Genomic DNA, 17,721 nt, shown 5'->3' with positions numbered 1-17,721 from the left:
TAAACTCAAAATGGATTAGAGACCTAAATGTAAGACAGGACACTATAAAACTCTTAGGGGAAAACACAGGAAGAACACTCTTTGACATAAATCACAGCAAGATCTTTTTTGATCCACCTCCTAGAGTAATGGTAATAAAAACAAAGATAAACAAATGGGACCTAATGAAACTTAAAAGCTTTTGCATAGCAAAGGAAACCATAAATAAGACAAAAAGACAACCTTCAGAATGGGAGAAAATATTTGCCAACGAATCAACGGACAAAGGATTAATCTCCAAAATACATAAACAGCTCACGCAGCTCAATATTAGAAAACCAAACAACCCAGTCCAAAAATGGGCAGAAGACCTAAATAGACATTTCTCCAAAGAAGACATACAGGTGGCCAAGAAGCACATGAAAAGCTGCTCAACCTCACTAATTATTAGAGAAATGCAAATCAAAACTACGATGAGGTATCACCTCACACCAGTTAGAATGGGAATCATCAGAAAATCTAGAAACAACAAATGCTGGAGAGGGTGTGGAGGAAAGGGAACCCTCTTGCACTGTTGGTGGGAATGTAAATTGATACAGCCACTATGGAGAACAGTACGGAGGTTCCTTAAAAAACTAAAAATAGAATTACCATATCATCCAGCAATCCCACTACTGGGCATATACCCAGAGAAAACCATAATTCAAAAAGACACATGCACCCCAATGTTCATTGCAGCACTATTTACAATAGCCAGGTCATGGAAGCAACCTAAATGCCCATCAACAGACGAATGGATAAAGAAGATGTGGTACATATATACAATGGAATATTACTCAGCCATAAAAAGGAACGAAATTGGGTCATTTGTTGAGATGCGGATGGATCTAGAGACTCTCATACACAGTGAAGTAAGTCAGAAAGAGGAAAGCAAATATCGTATATTAACACATATATGTGGAACTTAGAAAAATGGTACAGATGCACCGGTTTGCAGGGTAAACTTGAGACACAGATGTAGAAAACAAACGTATGGACACCAAGGGGGGTAAGCGGCAGGGGGTGGTGGTGGTGGAGGTGTGATGAATTGGGCGATTGGGATTGACATGTATACACTTATGTGTATAAAATTGATGACTAATAAGAAAAAAATGCAAACCATATATGGGTTTTATACAATTTAAATAAAAACTCTTATTTGTAAAGGAAGATTATACAGCTTTTGAGGACATGGGTTGGAGTACTTTTTAAATGTAATTAATCTAAAATAAGCCAGGCAGAGGAAGACAAATACTGCATAGAATCACTTATATGTGAAATCTTAAAAAAAAAAAAAAAAAGTTGAAGGCTAGAAACAGAGCAGAAAAGTGGTTGCCAGGGTGGGAGTTAGGGGAAATAAGGAGAGGTTGGTAATAGGGTACAAAGTTTCAGTTATAAGATGAATAAGGTCTGAGCATCTAACAAAAAACATGGCGACTAGTGATAACACTGTATTGTATAATTGAAATTTGCTGAAAGAGTAGAACTTAAATGTTCTTACCTCCCCCCCAAAAGGATAAATATGTGAAGTGATGGATGTGTTAATTAACGAGATGGGTGGAATCCTTTCACAATGTTCACATACATCAAATCACCACAATGTACATTTTAAACGTCTTGTAATTTTATGTCAATTATACCTCAGTAAAGCTGAAATAATAGGTCTAAAAAAATGCAGAGTTGTTAGAATGCATTTGAACTTAAGAGATCATTAACTTAATATAACTATATTTGGTAATAATAATAATATATATATAGTAATATGATCCTCACAGTAACCAAAAACCTATAATAGCTACACACTCAAAAAAGAAAAAGGAATCCAAACATAACACTAAAGATAGTCATCAGGGGCTTCCCTGGTGGCGCAGTGGTTGAGAGCCCACCTGCTGATGGAGGGGACACGGGTTCGTGCCCCGGTCCAGGAAGATCCCACATGCCGCGGAGCGGCTGGGCCCGTGAGCCATGGCCACTGGGCCTGCGTGTCCGGAGCCTGTGCTCCGCAACGGGAGAGGCCACAACAGTGAGAGGCCTGCATACCGCAAAAAAAAAAAAAGATAGTCATCAAATCACAAGGGAAGAGAGCAAAAGAAGAAAAAAGGAACAAAAAATAACTACAAAAACAACCGCAAAGCAATTAACAAAATGGCAATAAGTACATACCTATCAATAATTACTGCAAATGTAAATATACTAAATGTTGCATTCAAAAATCATAGAGTGGCTGAATGGATAAAGAAAGAAAACAAACAAGACCCATCTATATGTGGCCTAAAGAGACTCACTTCAGATCTAAAGGCACACACGAACTGAAAATGAGAGGATGGAAAAAGGTATCCTGTGCAGATGGAAACAGAAAGAAAGTTGGGGTAGCAATACCTATATCAGACAAAATAGAGTTCAAAACAAAGTTTTGTGATGATATAATAATTGTAAATATATATGCATCCAACATACGAGCACCTAAATACATAAAGCAAATATGGAAAAACATAAAGGGAGAAATTGACAGCAACATAATACCAGCAGGAGATTTTAACACCCCACTGTTATCAATGGACAAATCATTCAAAGAGAAAATCAATAAGGAATCACAGACCTTAAATGATACATTAAACCAGATGGAATTAATAGATGTACATATAGATCATTCCATCAAAAGCAGCAGAATACACATCTTTTCAAGTGCACATGCAACAGTCTTCGGGATAGATCACATGCTAGACCACAAAACAAGTCTCAGTTAGCTTAAGACTGAAATCATACCAAGCATCTTTTCCAACCACAATATTATGAAATTAGAAATGAACTACAAGAAAAAAAACAAAAAGTACAAACAAACATATGGAGGCTAAACAAAATGCTGCTAAACAACAAATTTGTCACTGTAGAAATCAAAGAGGAAATCAAGAAATACCTAAAGACAAATGAAAATGGAAAAAACGATCCAAAAAATCTATGGGATGCAGCAAAAGCAGTTTTAAGACAGAAGTTTATTGTGATACAGTCTAGCTCTGGGAATAAGAAAAATTACAAATAAATTAGCTTTAAATCTAAAGGACTGAAAAAAGAAGAGCAAACAAAACCCAAAGTTGGTAAAGGGAGAGAAATAATAAAGATCAGAGCAGAAATAAAGACCAAAAAAAGAAAAAAAATAGAAAAGATCAATGAAACTAAGAGCTGGTTCCTTGAAAGGATAAACAAAATTGATAAACCTTTAGCCAGCCAGACTCATCAAGAAAAAAAAAAAAGAGCCCAAATAAATAAAATCAGAAATGAAAGAGAAATTACAACCAACACCATAGAAATAGGATCATAAGAGATTATTATAAACAATTGTATGCCAATAAAATGGGCAATCTAGAAGAATGGATAAATTCCTAGAAACACACAATCTCCCAAGACTGAATCAGGAAGAAATACAAAATATGAACACACCTATACCAGTAATGACATTGAATCAATAATTTTAATAACTCGCAACAAACAACAGTCCAAGATCAGATCACTTCACAAATGAATTCTATCAAACATTTAAAGAAGAGTTAACACCTATCCTTCTCAAACTATTCCAAAAAATGGAAGAAGAAATGTTTCCAAACTTATTCTACAAGGCCAGCATCACCCTGATACCAAAACCAGATCTGCTATATCAACCACCTCCCCATCCTGACTTGATGGAGGAATAGGGCAGAGAGGGAGAGTTGCCTACCCTCCAGGGGAGCACTGTTTTCTTGACCAGTATTTGAACACCAACACTAATACATTTTACTAACTGGGAAGGTATGGTTTTGGACAAGATTCTTTAAGGAAATTGCTAACCAACAACAAAGGAGAACAAGAGAGAGCAGTTATTAGGGGAAAAAATGAAGTTATTATTTATTTATATACCCCAATGAATTGAGACATCTAAAAACCCAATTTCATAAATAAAAAAGGAACTTATTGGCTTAATCTCTCAACAAATATTTATTGATTGCTTCCCTTGTGCCAGACACTGTTCTAGGTAAGGGCGATACAGCTTTGAAAAATATTAAACAAGGTCCCTGCCTTCCTGGAACTTATAAGAGTCTAGGAGTAGCACTGGCTCCAGGCATTGTGATCAGTGTCATCAGAAAATTTTTTCTCCATCTTTCAGACTTTTTCCTTTTGTGCAGGCTTAATTTGGAGCAGGGATGGGCTCTTCCTGCTTGAAGCATTGTGGCTACCAGTGTAGCAACTCTAATAGGAAGACAGTCTCATTTTCCCAGTCATTGTAGCACAATGCTAGACTGTCTCATTGACGTGGCTTGGGCTAGGTGCATATCTCTGAACCTGATTAGACAGATCTCAGTTATTAGTGAGGCCGCCACAAGTGTTTGTGCAGGTTATTCACTGCAAAGAGAACAAGCAGGAGCTGAGGTCCAGTGCAGGGCACACCATGTTTTTGCCTCGTGCAGAAATATATCTGCTGGAGAGGGTGCATTTTTCTAATTCACACTGTGACACTACAGTGGTTTTAGTCAAGTGCTCACCATGGAGCAAAGGTGGGATAGGGTTATCCCCACATAAACCAAATGGTCTGAGGGTGGGAAAAGGACAGTGGGGTGCCTTTGGCAAAAGACAGTAAAAGGGATGTTGAGTAGGCAAAAAAACAGCTATCCACTTCATTCCTTTAAAACATAGAAAGGCAAGGTCATAGAGTAGAGAAAACTTGGACTTGGCATCAGAAGGACTGGGTTCTAATTCTGGTTGTGGAAGCCATGGGATATTGGGCCTATCACTTAACCAACTCCCACAGAGTTTGTTTCCTTTCTTGAAAAATAGAATTATTTTTCTGCCTCCCCCACACACTCATTGAAAGGGAAAATGAGATAATAAATGAGAATATGGTTTGAAAATTGTAAGTTTCTTACATCTGTAAGGTATTATGATTATTTATTACATTTTTCCAGTCAGTATCTTGCCCAGTGCCCTTACACATTGAAGGCTCCCATTAGGTATTTATTAATTGCCTGATCCATGATATGGAAACTCATGTCACTCTGGGTCCTTTTCCAAAACTTTGTACAAGCAAAATGTTTTGGTGAAATATTCATTCAACATTAAAATTCAACGACACTAGGAACATGCAGAGCAAGCTATCTTTTGACCTCATCATTCAGATCTCAATTTAAGTATTACTTTCTCAGGGGAAACTTCATCGTTTATCCCCAGTCCCCCAATCAGGGCAGGGCCTCCAACCTGTTTCACAACACTTAACACAATTCTAGTTTAATGGTTACTTGTGAAATTCTTGTTTAATGCCTGTCTCCATCATTGGCCATGAACTCCATTGTGCAGGCACCATGGCTGTATTGTTTGATGTTGTATCCTGTTGTGCATGGTACATAGTAGGAAATTAAGAAACATTTGTTCAATGAATGAGTAAATTCATGAGATTAAGTGGAACAAGGTCAAGTGGACTAGGAAACATACATCTAATTTCCCCTTTCTGTTCTCCTAATTTTTAAAAAAATATTTACTTATTTATTTATTTGTCTGCGTGGGATCTTAGTTGCACGCGGGCTCAGTAGTTGCAGTACATGGGCTTAATTACCCCGCCCGTGGCATGTGGGATCTTAGTTCCCTGACCAGGGATCGAACCCACGTCCCCTGCATTGGAAGGCAGATTCTTAACCACTGGACCACCAGGGAAGTCCCTCTCCTAATATTTTTTTCCAAGCCCTCCAGGGACCATGTCCTCATGACTTACGGAACTGCTGCTAAGTAGAGAAAGAATGGGTAGTTGACTAAGCATGTCCCTTTAAGGACACACAATCAATGACTATTCAGAAATAAAATCCATTCACTCTGACCCATGCAAGCTATGTCTCAAAAATTCAGAATAAATGTATTATGGCAATTACAAGATGTGTAATCATTAATTTACTCTAGAATAATAGTTCTAAATTTTATACCTGTGTGTGTCCTAGTATGTCCTAATGCTTCTCTCTGCCTCAAAACTGTGACAGAACTAGGCAGTTCATTCCTGGAAGCATATGCATTACTCCCAGCCACAAATTTGATTACAGTGGTTCAGAGCAGGGAAGGAGACTTCAGAGACAAATTATTCCTTCTTACCCGCCTCCACCCTAAATTTCATTTACATAATGCAGTTCTTAGTATAAATGAAATGAGTCAGCGTTGGGGAAGACAAACTGAAACGTGACTTCCATACCAAAGGCAACTTTTCTTTCTGTCAGTCTTAGTGAGTAAATGATCTTCTAAGTAATAGAATTTTTGAAAAATAGAGGTCAGCATGCAGTTAGGTCATAAATATCTATGTGCAGAATTTTTTTTAATTTTGGTAAAATACACATAACAAAAAATTTACCATTTTAACCATTTTTAAGTACGGTTCAGTGGTGTTAAATATATTCACATTATTCTGCACCCATTCCCCAGGCCTCTTTTCATCTTACAAAATAGAAATTCTATACTCATCAACAACTCCCCTTCCCCCCACTGCCCCCATCCCCTAGCAACCATCATTCTACTTTCTGTCTGTATGAATTTGACTTCTCTAAGCACCTCATCAAGTTTCCAGAATCATACAGTATTTGTCTTTTTGTGAAAAGTGTCCCCTCCCTCAAAGCCCCAGTGCAGGCCTGGCCTCTTACTTGAAAGGGCTTGGAGTGGGAGGTCCAGGGTCTGCTCTTTCACTCTGCTCCCACTCCAACAACCTGGAAGGAGGTGGGAGGCACATTCTGGTTCTGAGATTCTCTGCATCACTCCCCTCTTTTCAAGGCTTAATTCCAATTGAGGGCTGAACTAGGCTGTAGACAAGGCAGTGGCCTTCTACGTAATTGGCTGGGTGGTGGGAAGTCCTCTCTTCCTGAGTTGGCATGGTGCCTGGGGCCATGTTTTTAGCACCAGCCTGATCCTCCAAGGATCCCTTGAAGAGAAGCAGCCATAGCTCCCTTTGGCCCTTCGAGTTCTGTCTGTCTCCATATCGTCTCCAGGAGGGGTGACTTTACTTGCCCAGTGGCCCCAGAGGCAATTCCCAGCTCCTGCCCCCCACCAACCTCTGAGATCCTTCTTATGGGACTGATAATGATAATGATCTTTTCTAGGCCCCAAAGGCTGAGGGGGACTGGAGTGAGGTATCCCCATCCTTTCCTCAGCTACTGCACATCACTGCTCCTTCTCATCTACTGGGCTAGGCTGCTCCAGAAACCTCCAAGTGGTTTGATATGATTTCAGATCCACTTGTTTATGACTAAAGTGAAGTTGTTTTAATCCACTTGTTTATGGCAAAGGCAAAAAAAAAGCTGTTTTTAGAAATAAAGTTGTTTCGGGCTTCCCTGGGGGCTCAGTGGTTTAGAATCCACCTGCCAATGCAGGGGACACGGGTTTGAGCCCTGGTCCGGGAAGATCCCACATGCTGTGGAGCAGCTAAGCCTGTGGGCCACAACTACTGAGCCTACGGTCTAGAGACCACGAGCCACAACTACGGAGCCTGCGTGCCTAGAGCCTGTGCTCCGCAACAAGAGAAGCCACTGGAGTGGGAAGCCTGTGCACCGCAACAAAGAGTAGCCCTGGCTCGCCGCAATTAAAGAAACCCCACACGCAGCAACAAAGACCCAACGCAGCCATAAATAAATAAATACATTTAAGAATCTTTCTTTAAAAAAAAAACTAAAGAAATAAAGTTGTTTTGCTATAAGAATGAAGTAAGTTGTGTCAGGATGTCATTATCTCATCTGTTGTCATCGATAAGCACCCAGCAGCTCAACTGCTGAGGGGCCCCACTGGGGGCTTATCAATAAAAACAGACTAAGAAGCAACTGTGGTGAGGAGTTTGTGAGGACTATCCGAGAGTTTTGAACTGGGCAAGGTGACTCTTTGCTGACCTAACAGCTCTCTGAAGACCCTTGGAGCATAAGCTTCTGCTGGTAAAAGTGACTCTTTTACCAGCACTGGCGAAAGCTGTGCAGGGACCCAGCAAAGATCATATTGCACCTCAACACCAGGCTTCATTCCCTAACAACATACTCTAGCAACAGGGGACTTTCCACTTTCGTTTAGCTGGCAGCTGGACATCAACTTGTGGTTGGCTAAGCCAAGTCTCCTGAGAACCAACCACATAGGAAAGATACACCTCAACTGAATTTGGACTTTCTCTTATCTCCCCTTGCCTGGAACAATAGTGTAAGCAATCTATCATCTGGAGTATGTTATTTCTTTATTGGCTTATTAAGAGACATACCCAGTATGCTATTGGCTTGTGAAATTATAATTCCCACAGTGAACCTATGGTAAATAAAATATTAGCAAAGACAGTCTCAGTCTCTGAGCATAATTTGGCCCCTAACGAAACACATCTCTATCTCTATGTTCATCCCTGTCTCTATTTCTATATCTCTCCCTGAATAGATATGCAAGAAACTGGTAACAGTGATTGCTTAAAGTAGGGAGTTAGGAGTCAGTGAGAGGTTTACTTTTCACCATATATACTTTTATATTGTTTGAATGATTTTTTTTGAGGGATATATATATATGAAGGTAATGAATTCAAAAGAGCTTTGTAAATCATACAGCATCGTACAAATATGAGGGTTTTACTGTTACTAGTATCTACCAGCAACAAGATCTCAAGCATGAGTCTTTGTGAAAAAGTTGAATGACTTAATTTAGTACTACGTATGTTAGAATGAGTCCTTTTAATTAATTTATTTAAGTCACTCTTTGAAATATTTAATGACGTTGGCAAATACTCGAGGTGAGTGGAAAAAATACAAAAATTGCACAGGTGTCTGATTCCAATTTTGTGTATTCCCTGTGTAAACATACATATATAAAAACAGACCGTAAAGAACCTTCCACAGTGCTTTGACGGGGAGAGGGGAAGCATGAAGTGTTAATTTTCTTAATTATATTTTTCGATATATCCCACATTTTCTACAACAAATACTATTTGGAAAGAAAAAAATCACAAACCTTCAAACTTGGCCAGAGATGAATTTTTTAAAATTTCGTGAGAATGATTTGTTGCAGGACGGAAGGAGACAGGCGAGCAGCCATGAGTAGTGCTAAGGGAAGCATGGAACCCTCCTTCCAGGCCCGGAAGTCCATTAAGAACTACAAGGAGAAGCGAGAGAGATGCTGGCCTCCACTACGGCTAGAGCGACCGTGAGAAGACACAGGAACTTCCGGGGTGGAGCTCTCTGGTGTTTCCATTTCCGTGGGGGAAATGTGGGCTGCTGGCGCCGTGAAAGTTAGCGGTTGCTTGGCTGCCTTTTCCGTCACTTTGAGACGGTGCTTGAAATTGGGAGCGGCAATGGCAAAGAGCAAGTTCGAGTACGTGCGGGACTTCGAGGCTGACGACACATGCCTTGCCCACTGCTGGGTGGTGGTGCGGCTGGACGGCAGGAATTTCCATCGGTGAGCGAGCTGGGCTCAGGGCTGCGTGGTTCGCCAGTGCTTCCAGAGAATGCGACGCATTTGTCGCAGCCCCGAGCTCGTGGTTACCGGGGTAACTCGGCAGCCAGTGAGCGCGCGGCACTGAGCATCACTCTGCGTGCTGGCTACAACCGGCTTGAACGCGAGCTAGGTGGGGTAAATGAGACACGGTGCTCCCCTAGTGAGGAGCTGGCTTGGGGTGTCCGTTAGCAAGACTGTGGTGGAAAAAGTCACTCTCGGGCCCATTATTTCAGCTCTTCAACAAATTGACAAGCTATTTTGGTAGGTATCTTTGAGGGCTGAGTGTTTTGCGGCCCGTTCTGGCCTCGCTGTGGGCACCACTGTAGAGTATGTTGTTTCATTATAAGTAGCAGAACACATGGACTGGATTCAGGAGGGAAAAAGTCAGAAAAAAAGAAAAGTGTAGCAGGAAGATGGGAATTTAAGTCTTAAAAGTGTTACTTTAGTAATGCTTATTGTAGTTAACATTTATTGAGCACTTCCAAGGAGCCAGGCATAGTTATATTTATCTCCCTCTCATCTTCAGGAGAATCCTATGAAGTAACTTTATCCCCATTTCACTGAAAAGGGAATGGAGGCTTAGTATTTATGTTACTTTTTCTCAGTTGGTTAGAGCAAGAAAAACTAGAGTTCTTAACGAAATGGATCAGGTTGTGGCTACTGGAATGTCTGGACTCACAGCACACTCACAGCGCTCTTTGAGTAGCCCCTTTGATCTGTGGTATTAATGACAAGCTCTCTTCCACCCATACCCTTTTCCCTCTTCTTTCTCCCTTATGAAGGTTTGCTGAGAAGCACAACTTTGCAAAACCTAATGACAGCCGTGCTCTCCATCTAATGACTAAATGTGCCCAAACCGTAATGGAAGAACTGGAGGATATTGTGATTGCATATGGGCAGAGTGATGAGTACAGCTTTGTGTTCAAGCGGAAAAGTAATTGGTTTAAAAGAAGAGCCAGGTAATTTTGTGGCCTAGCTCCTTCAGAATATTTCCTACCAGCATTTGGCTTCTGCTTATCTTAATCACAAACTTACAGACTGTAGTATTTGCAACTGCAGAATGTATGTATATAACAGGTTAGACTGTTGTACTTGCATCTGATACCTGAGCATTCTGTATACCTCTTTAAGTTTTTCTCTGTATTCGCCATCACCTTAGCTTCTAGACTGATCTGGCATTGAACATTAAGACTAGAAAGAGAAACTAAAGTTTTAGTTAAGGAGGTTCTCAGTACAAATTAGACAGATCTGATATTTGATTTGGCAGTATATTGAAACTCTCACAGGAAACAGATCACGTAATGAATTGGGATGTTTTTAAAACAATGGTTCCCCGCCTTCCAAGACTTGAAAAAAAACCTCTTGAACCATAAGTTCACGTCACACGCTATGGAATAACATTTGACATTAGTAAATTACTTATAGGACTAGAAGGAGAGACAGGCTGCATTTTAAATATATAACTGAAATACTAAAATAGTTTTTCTTGACCCATCACTCTTGGCTTGCTAGACAGTTTGTGTTATCTCTCTGTTACACCCACAGACCCTGTCATGGTGTTGAATTAATATCATGTATTTTCTCTCTTCTTGCTCCACCCACTGTGCCTTTTGCAAGTAAGTTTATGACTCACGTGGTCTCCCAGTTCGCCTCCAGCTATGTGTTTTACTGGCGGGATTACTTTGAGGACCAGCCCCTTCTGTATCCCCCAGGCTTTGATGGAAGAGTCGTGGTGTATCCTAGCAACCAGACCTTAAAGGACTATCTCAGCTGGCGGCAAGCAGATTGTAAGTGAAACCAAATAAACAGATGTAGTTAAACTACTGATTCCTTATATTAGAGGTGATGATCTGATACATTTTTGGCCCATGTATTTTGTTTGGAATGCAATATTTCAAGTTTTTTAAATTAGTTGAAAATACTTGAAAAATTGGAAGGTTTTATGTAAATACTACCTATTTCCAACTTTTTTTTTTTTTTTTGGAAAAATCAGATTTGGCAATACTAGGTCTATATTCCCACTTAGTATTGGTCAGAACCTGCGTAGTGACTACTGCCTTTATACACACAGACACACACACACACATAAACACACACACGCAGGCACACATTCATGCACATAGGAGCCAGTGTGCCTCAGCCTCTACCATTCCCTGTTGTTCCCCTGGGAACTCTGCTTTACACGCCTATGTTTGTGCTGGCTTCAGTGGGTATTCAAGTTGTGACCCTTCCTTACATGACTATGGTGGAATGTTTGTTAGACTTTTATTCATTTGGTGTGTCTTGATTTTGCCAGGAGAACTGGAAGAGAGGTGGGAATAATATAAATCAAATAACTTGGAAAGTATTCCTTAGCTTAATGCACAAGTTAACAGATTTGTGTAAAGCACAACTGAAATGACAGGATAAAACTGTTAGGAAATAAGTTTTTTCTGCTTGACCACTTCCCCCTGTGTTCCCTGTGTATGGCTTTGCGCAAGTAATTATATGTCTCTGCGGGAGAGAGGTGGGGTTCCAGTACTCTTTGAAGGGTGAATATTGAATAAAGATTCTATGTGCGTACACAGTGCCAACTATGTTTTCCTTACAGGTCACATCAATAATCTTTATAATACAGTTTTCTGGGCACTTGTACAGCAGTCTGGATTAACACCAATACAAGCCCAAGAGAGATTACAGGTATAAAGATCTTACTGCATTAATACTTAAGGGGGGACAGTTTACGCTCTCTCATGACATTTGGCCTTCTTTTTAAGCTCTTAAATTTTTATGGTTTTGTTTTGAAAAGATAGAAAGATCATACTAGTAGCAGGTCTGCTGCTTGCTTGCTTTGTGACTGTGGATCAGTTGTTACTACTCCCTGAGCCTCAGTGTCCTCAGCTGGAAAATGGATTTAATAATGGCTCTACACTCCCACATGGTAGTGCTTAGCTGGAGCTGTGTATAGGCTGCCCCCTATAAAGGGCACATGCTCTTCTTTTTTTGTCAGCCCCACCTGGCTGCTTCATGATTGTCAATCCCTGCTGGGGACCTGGAGTTCCTTGGGGTTAGGACTCCTGTGTATCATTAAGAGTTTAGGCTCTGGGGGTCAGATAATTGTACTCAGAGGCTTTTGTTTAATTTTATCATCTCTGCCTTAGTTTTTAATAGGTAAAATGTAGAAGATAGTAGTTCCTACCTCATAGGTTTCTGGTGAGAATTAAATGGCATGATGCATGTAAAACACATAAAGGCTAGTACAGGGCACACTGTAAGTACTTACTAAATACTGGCTTGTATCATTAGATGACCATGCTCCTTGTAGGAAAACTAACCGTGAAATGAGATGATGTGTTGTATTAGCTCCTAATACAATGCCTGGGACTTTAAAATGACGCAGTAAATGGTTGTCATTATTAACAATCATGATAAAGTTGCATATGTAGCAGTAATAGGAAGACTGGTAGATCTAGCCAGAGTTTGGAAGTGCTGAGATCAGATTTTGATTCTTATACGAATAAGAGCACTTTTGGCCTCGGAAAATTTATATAATCTTTCTAAGCTTCAGAGCTCTCATCTCTAAAATGGAGATGGTTATGAGGGTCAAATAATACAAAAGCTATCCAGTACAGAATCGGTACTCTTACTATTAGTTCCTCTCACCCCATCACAGTAGTGACTTGTAAAGGCAGTTATTTGCTACAAAAGAGAATTTTATCAATTTTGATATTTAAATAAGATTTCAACTGCTTTTAAGATGAAAATTCATTAACACCTATATGACGTTTGATGAAATGCTTCCACTTCTTGATTTGTTGTGGAAGTTTAGGTGGAGTGGAATGGATAGGTGGGGTTAGGGGAGAGAAAAGACCTACAAAGCTTTTTATATGTGTTTTTATTTCTTCAGGGAACTCTTACAGCAGACAAGAATGAGATTTTATTTTCTGAATTCAACATCAACTACAATAATGAGCCACTGATGTATAGGAAGGGAACTGTGTTGATATGGCAGAAGGTAATGCTGTTACGTCTGAGGAAAAACGGAGGTCAGAAGGAAAGCCTGAGCCCATCCCAGGCTTTGTCTTGCCTGCTGCCTGTATGCTGATGTGACTCCAGTCACTAGCACAAATTAGACCCTTTCCAAAATGAGATGCCATAGATTATTATTATGGATGCTCGTTTTGTCAGTTTGTCAGTGAACCTTGTGATCTGGACTCCCCCGTTCTGTAAGTAGAATCACAGAATTTTAGAATTATTACACTTTTCCATGTCATAAGCTCTCCCCAAATCTCATCAAACCCCTTTAAACAGGTAAGTGCAGATATGAGAATTTTTGCATTCAGAGAACATTTAAAAAAATAATTTCTCCCACACTGGATAATTCCATTAAATGGTCCATCCATCCCATGAGAACTGTAATATAAGGAACTGATGTTGCATGTGAGGGTTCTGTCCCTTGCAGAATGTTTGAGGGCTTCCCTAGACATTCATACTTAACTTAATATTCTGTCTGTGCATTCACCTGTATCCTTAATTCTACCAATATTTTTGCTCTGTTCCAGCTCCTGGGCATAATGAAGTCTCTAAGTTTATTTCCTTCTGTCTAAAGTATTTTTTTCTGAAATGAATGTTTTCAAGTATTAAGGGGTATTAGGTATCCCACTGGCAGCTTCAGCTCTTTTATTAGTATTTTTAAAACATTTGTTTGGCACAGACTCGGATCCTTCTTAATGCAGGTGGGAGAGCAGAAATGTCTTTAATTTTATGGTTATTGCTAACAAGGAACATAGAATCCCTTCTTTGTTCCTAAGGTCTCCTTTCAAAATATAGCAACATAACTTTTTTAAAAAGTATTTTAGTTGTAAAGAAATTCATGTATGGTGAGAGATATACATATATCTCTGATATATATATATATATATGTATATATATGTTCATATATATATATATGCCTGAAAATACGTATTTGTCAGAAGTATATAAAGTAAAAAAGTAAACTTCCCCCACTTCTCCCTCTTCTCTCCCAAACCGACTCTCTAGTTAATGTGTCAATATTTTAACTTTACCTATAGGTGGATGAAGTCACGACAAAAGAAGTTAGGCTGCCAGCAGAAATGGAAGGAAGAAAGATGGTGGTGACCCGGACCAGGACTAAGGCGGTGCCCTTACACTGCGATGTCATTGGGGATGCTTTCTGGAAGGAACATCCAGAAATCCTACATGAAGACAGCTGACCCTTTGCTTTTCATTACTGGTGTGCTTGAACATGCAGGGTCCTCCAAGTCTCCTGGCCTTAGGTGGCCCTAGCATCTGTGCCATGCAGAACAGTGTCCTGGGAGTGACATGACTCTGGTTGGGAGGGGAACAGAGAAAGAAGGGATGAATGTGGGCGGTGTATCTTGTTCTGCTTTAAGTGGAACACCTATTTTTCGGTGTTGAAACATGGTTCCTTTGGTAGAAGTACAGTTTTTTAAAAATCGTGGTACTATTTTTATAAAGCAAGAACTATTTTATGTCTTGCAAAATGAATCATTTTTAGATTGTGGCGTAAGCCTTATAAAAACTTGTCAAGCTCTTTTCACCTATGATAGAAGATGAGCCCAAACTTTACTCTCACCCACTTATTCTTTTTTTTTTTTTTAACATCTTTATTGGGGTATAATTGCTTTACAATGGTGTGTTAGTTTCTGCTTTATAACAAAGTGAATCAGTTATACATATATATATATGTTCCCATATGTCTTCCCTCTTGCGTCTCCCTCCCTCCCACCCTCCCTATCCCACCCCTCCAGGCTGTCACAAAGCACCGAGCCAATATCCCTGTGCCATGCGGCTGCTTCCCACTAGCTATGTACCTTACTACGTTTGTTAGTGTGTATATGTCCATGACTCTCTCTCGCCCTGTCACAGCTCACCCTTCCCCCTCCCCATAACCTCAAGTCCGTTCTCTAGTAGGTCTGCGTCTTTATTCCTGCCTTACCCCTAGGTTCTTCATGACATTTTTTTTTCTTAAATTCCATATATATGTGTTAGCATTCGGTATTTGTCTTTTTCTTTCTGACTTACTTCATTCTGTATGACAGACTCTAGGTCTATCCACCTCATTACAAATAGCTCAACTTCGTTTCTTTTTATGGCTGAGTAATATTCCATTGTATATATGTGCCACATCTTCTTTTTTTTTTAACATCTTTATTGGGGTATAATTGCTTTACAATGGTGTGTTAGTTTCTGCTTTATAACAAAGTGAATCAGTCATACATAAACATATGTTCCCATATGTCTTCCCTGTTGCGTCTCCCTCCCTCCCACCCTCCCTATCCCACCCCTCCAGGCTGTCACAAAGCACCGAGCCAATATCCCTGTGCCATGCGGCTGCTTCCCACTAGCTATGTACCTTACTACGTTTGTTAGTGTGTATATGTCCATGACTCTCTCTCGCCCTGTCACAGCTCACCCTTCCCCCTCCCCATAATCTCAAGTCCGTTCTCTAGGAGGTCTGCGTCTTTATTCCTGCTTTACCCCTAGGTTCTTCATGACATTTTTTTTCTTAAATTCCATATATATGTGTTAGCATACGGTATTTGTCTTTTTCTTTCTGACTTACTTCACTCTGTATGACAGACTCTAGGTCTATCCACCTCATTACAAATAGCTCAATTTCGTTTCTTTTTATGGCTGAGTAATATTCCATTGTATATATGTGCCACATCTTCTTTATCCATTCATCCGATGATGGGCACTTAGGTTGTTTCCATCTCCGGGCTATTGTAAATAGAGCTGCAATGAACATTTTGGTACATGACTCTTTTTGAATTTTGGTTTTCTCAGGGTATATGCCCAGTCACCCACTTATTCTTAACCACAGAATCCAGTGACCTTGGTCACCTTGCCCACCTATCTACTTGCATTCATCTTTGGCAGACCTGGAGTTAATATGGGTTGATGCCTGCCTGATGCCTCTGAATTCAGGAATTCCAGGGCAAACTCAGGGCTTTGTGCCAATCTCTAGATTGGCAACTTGAGCTGAACAAATGAGTTGTAGTTTGGATGTCCTTGTGTAAACATTCCCTAGATTGATTTTGTGGAGTTGGCAGCCTGATCATCATGATCATCTTGCCAGGGGCAATGATTACAAGGCCACTTAACCTCTTTCTAAGAAGAAAGAGAATTACCTGTTTATGTGGGAGAAAGAAAACAGCGAGAATGAATGAACGAGGAGGAAGAAACATTTACTCTCTGTCCTCTAGACACTTCAGTTTTGAAAGTCACCTTCCTGTGGACTTCCTGAAAAAGATTCTCAGGTAGCCTCTGGATAATCGGAACAGTGACATTTGAGTTGGAGAACAGAGGGACCAACCCTCATCTTGGGGTCACAGGTAGCAGGTGGCAGAGGAGTCCTAATAGTTCTGCCTGCCGACGGGCCAGTGGAGTTGGGTGAGGAGCAGCAGGAACTGCGTGTCGCCAAGCCGTTGGCCTCTGAAGGGGGGAGGCAGTGGGGGTAGGTGGTCGAGAACTCATGTCTCCTCTTGTCCTCATTTCATGTTGTAGAGGAAGAAGATTAATTTGGCTCTATAAAGAATTAACTAAGAGACAGCCCACATCCCAGTGCCTGGTCTTGCATTGTAGAATTTACAGCCAAGAAGAAAATGTAATTTTGAAAGGGCAACGGCTGGTCTCATCCCTCACCAATTGACACCCCATCTGTCAATGCCTTTTTTTCCCTTCCTGTTCTGTTCGCTTCGTGGGAATAGGAGACATGGCTCATGTTTGGTAATTGATTTCTTTGAGAGAAAAAAATAAAGCTTTCAACTCCCTTGGCCTAATTTTTCATTTGTTTTTTTTCATACAAACGCAGTATGAGTCCAACTTTCATGTGTGTATGTCTTTACATAAGCCAGGCTCACATCCCTTCATCATAGTGGTGGTTCACAGACTTCTGAATGCAACAAATTTACTTGAAATACTCATTTAAAATGCCAGTTCTAAGCTTTCCGCATGAAGATTTTGGGGTTCAAAGGCTTTTGGTGGATAATGGTCAATGTACCACACTTTGTGTAACAAGGCCCAAATATGATATACCTAGGCTAGTACACTGATAGGCCAAGTAAGGCAATAAGAATGTAGCTCTTGATTGGCAAATTTAACTTAATTGTAAGTAAATTATAGCATTTTATATCAAAACAAATATAAGGTATTAGTACAAATTTTTAAGACAACTACCCGCGGAAGTTTTGTGTTTTCTGTGGGTTCTATGTGATACCACAAAGGCTATCACTT

At 40.2% G+C, this 17,721-nt stretch overlaps 1 protein-coding gene across 4 annotated transcripts; it reads left to right on the top strand.

The window, feature by feature from the left end:
• Nucleotides 1-9,194: 9,194 nt before the first annotated feature.
• THG1L (tRNA-histidine guanylyltransferase 1 like) lies at nucleotides 9,195-17,256 on the top strand. 4 transcript variants are annotated; one of them, XR_004477518.2, is made up of 6 exons: nucleotides 9,195-9,423; nucleotides 10,245-10,421; nucleotides 11,080-11,249; nucleotides 12,053-12,141; nucleotides 13,349-13,667; nucleotides 14,514-14,633. XR_004477518.2 is itself a non-coding variant. In XM_004280977.3 (6 exons), exons 1-6 carry the CDS (start codon nucleotides 9,233-9,235, stop codon nucleotides 14,673-14,675), a joined length of 897 nt encoding a protein of 298 aa, XP_004281025.1. In that variant the 5' UTR covers nucleotides 9,195-9,232; the 3' UTR covers nucleotides 14,676-17,256. The 4 variants fall into 4 exon arrangements, 3 of the variants coding, with proteins under 3 accessions (XP_004281025.1, XP_033263805.1, XP_049563788.1); XM_004280977.3 differs by having other exon boundaries at nucleotides 13,349-13,456; nucleotides 14,514-17,256; XM_033407914.2 differs by having other exon boundaries at nucleotides 9,286-9,423; nucleotides 11,175-11,249; nucleotides 13,349-13,456; nucleotides 14,514-17,256.
• The last annotated feature ends 465 nt before the right edge of the window (nucleotides 17,257-17,721 follow it).

This window comes from Orcinus orca, chromosome 3 (genome assembly GCF_937001465.1).
Source record: "Orcinus orca chromosome 3, mOrcOrc1.1, whole genome shotgun sequence".
In the NCBI taxonomy this organism is placed as follows: Eukaryota; Metazoa; Chordata; class Mammalia; order Artiodactyla; family Delphinidae; genus Orcinus; species Orcinus orca.
Note: the sequence above shows the minus strand (reverse complement) of the source record. Positions and strands in the feature narration are given on the sequence as shown.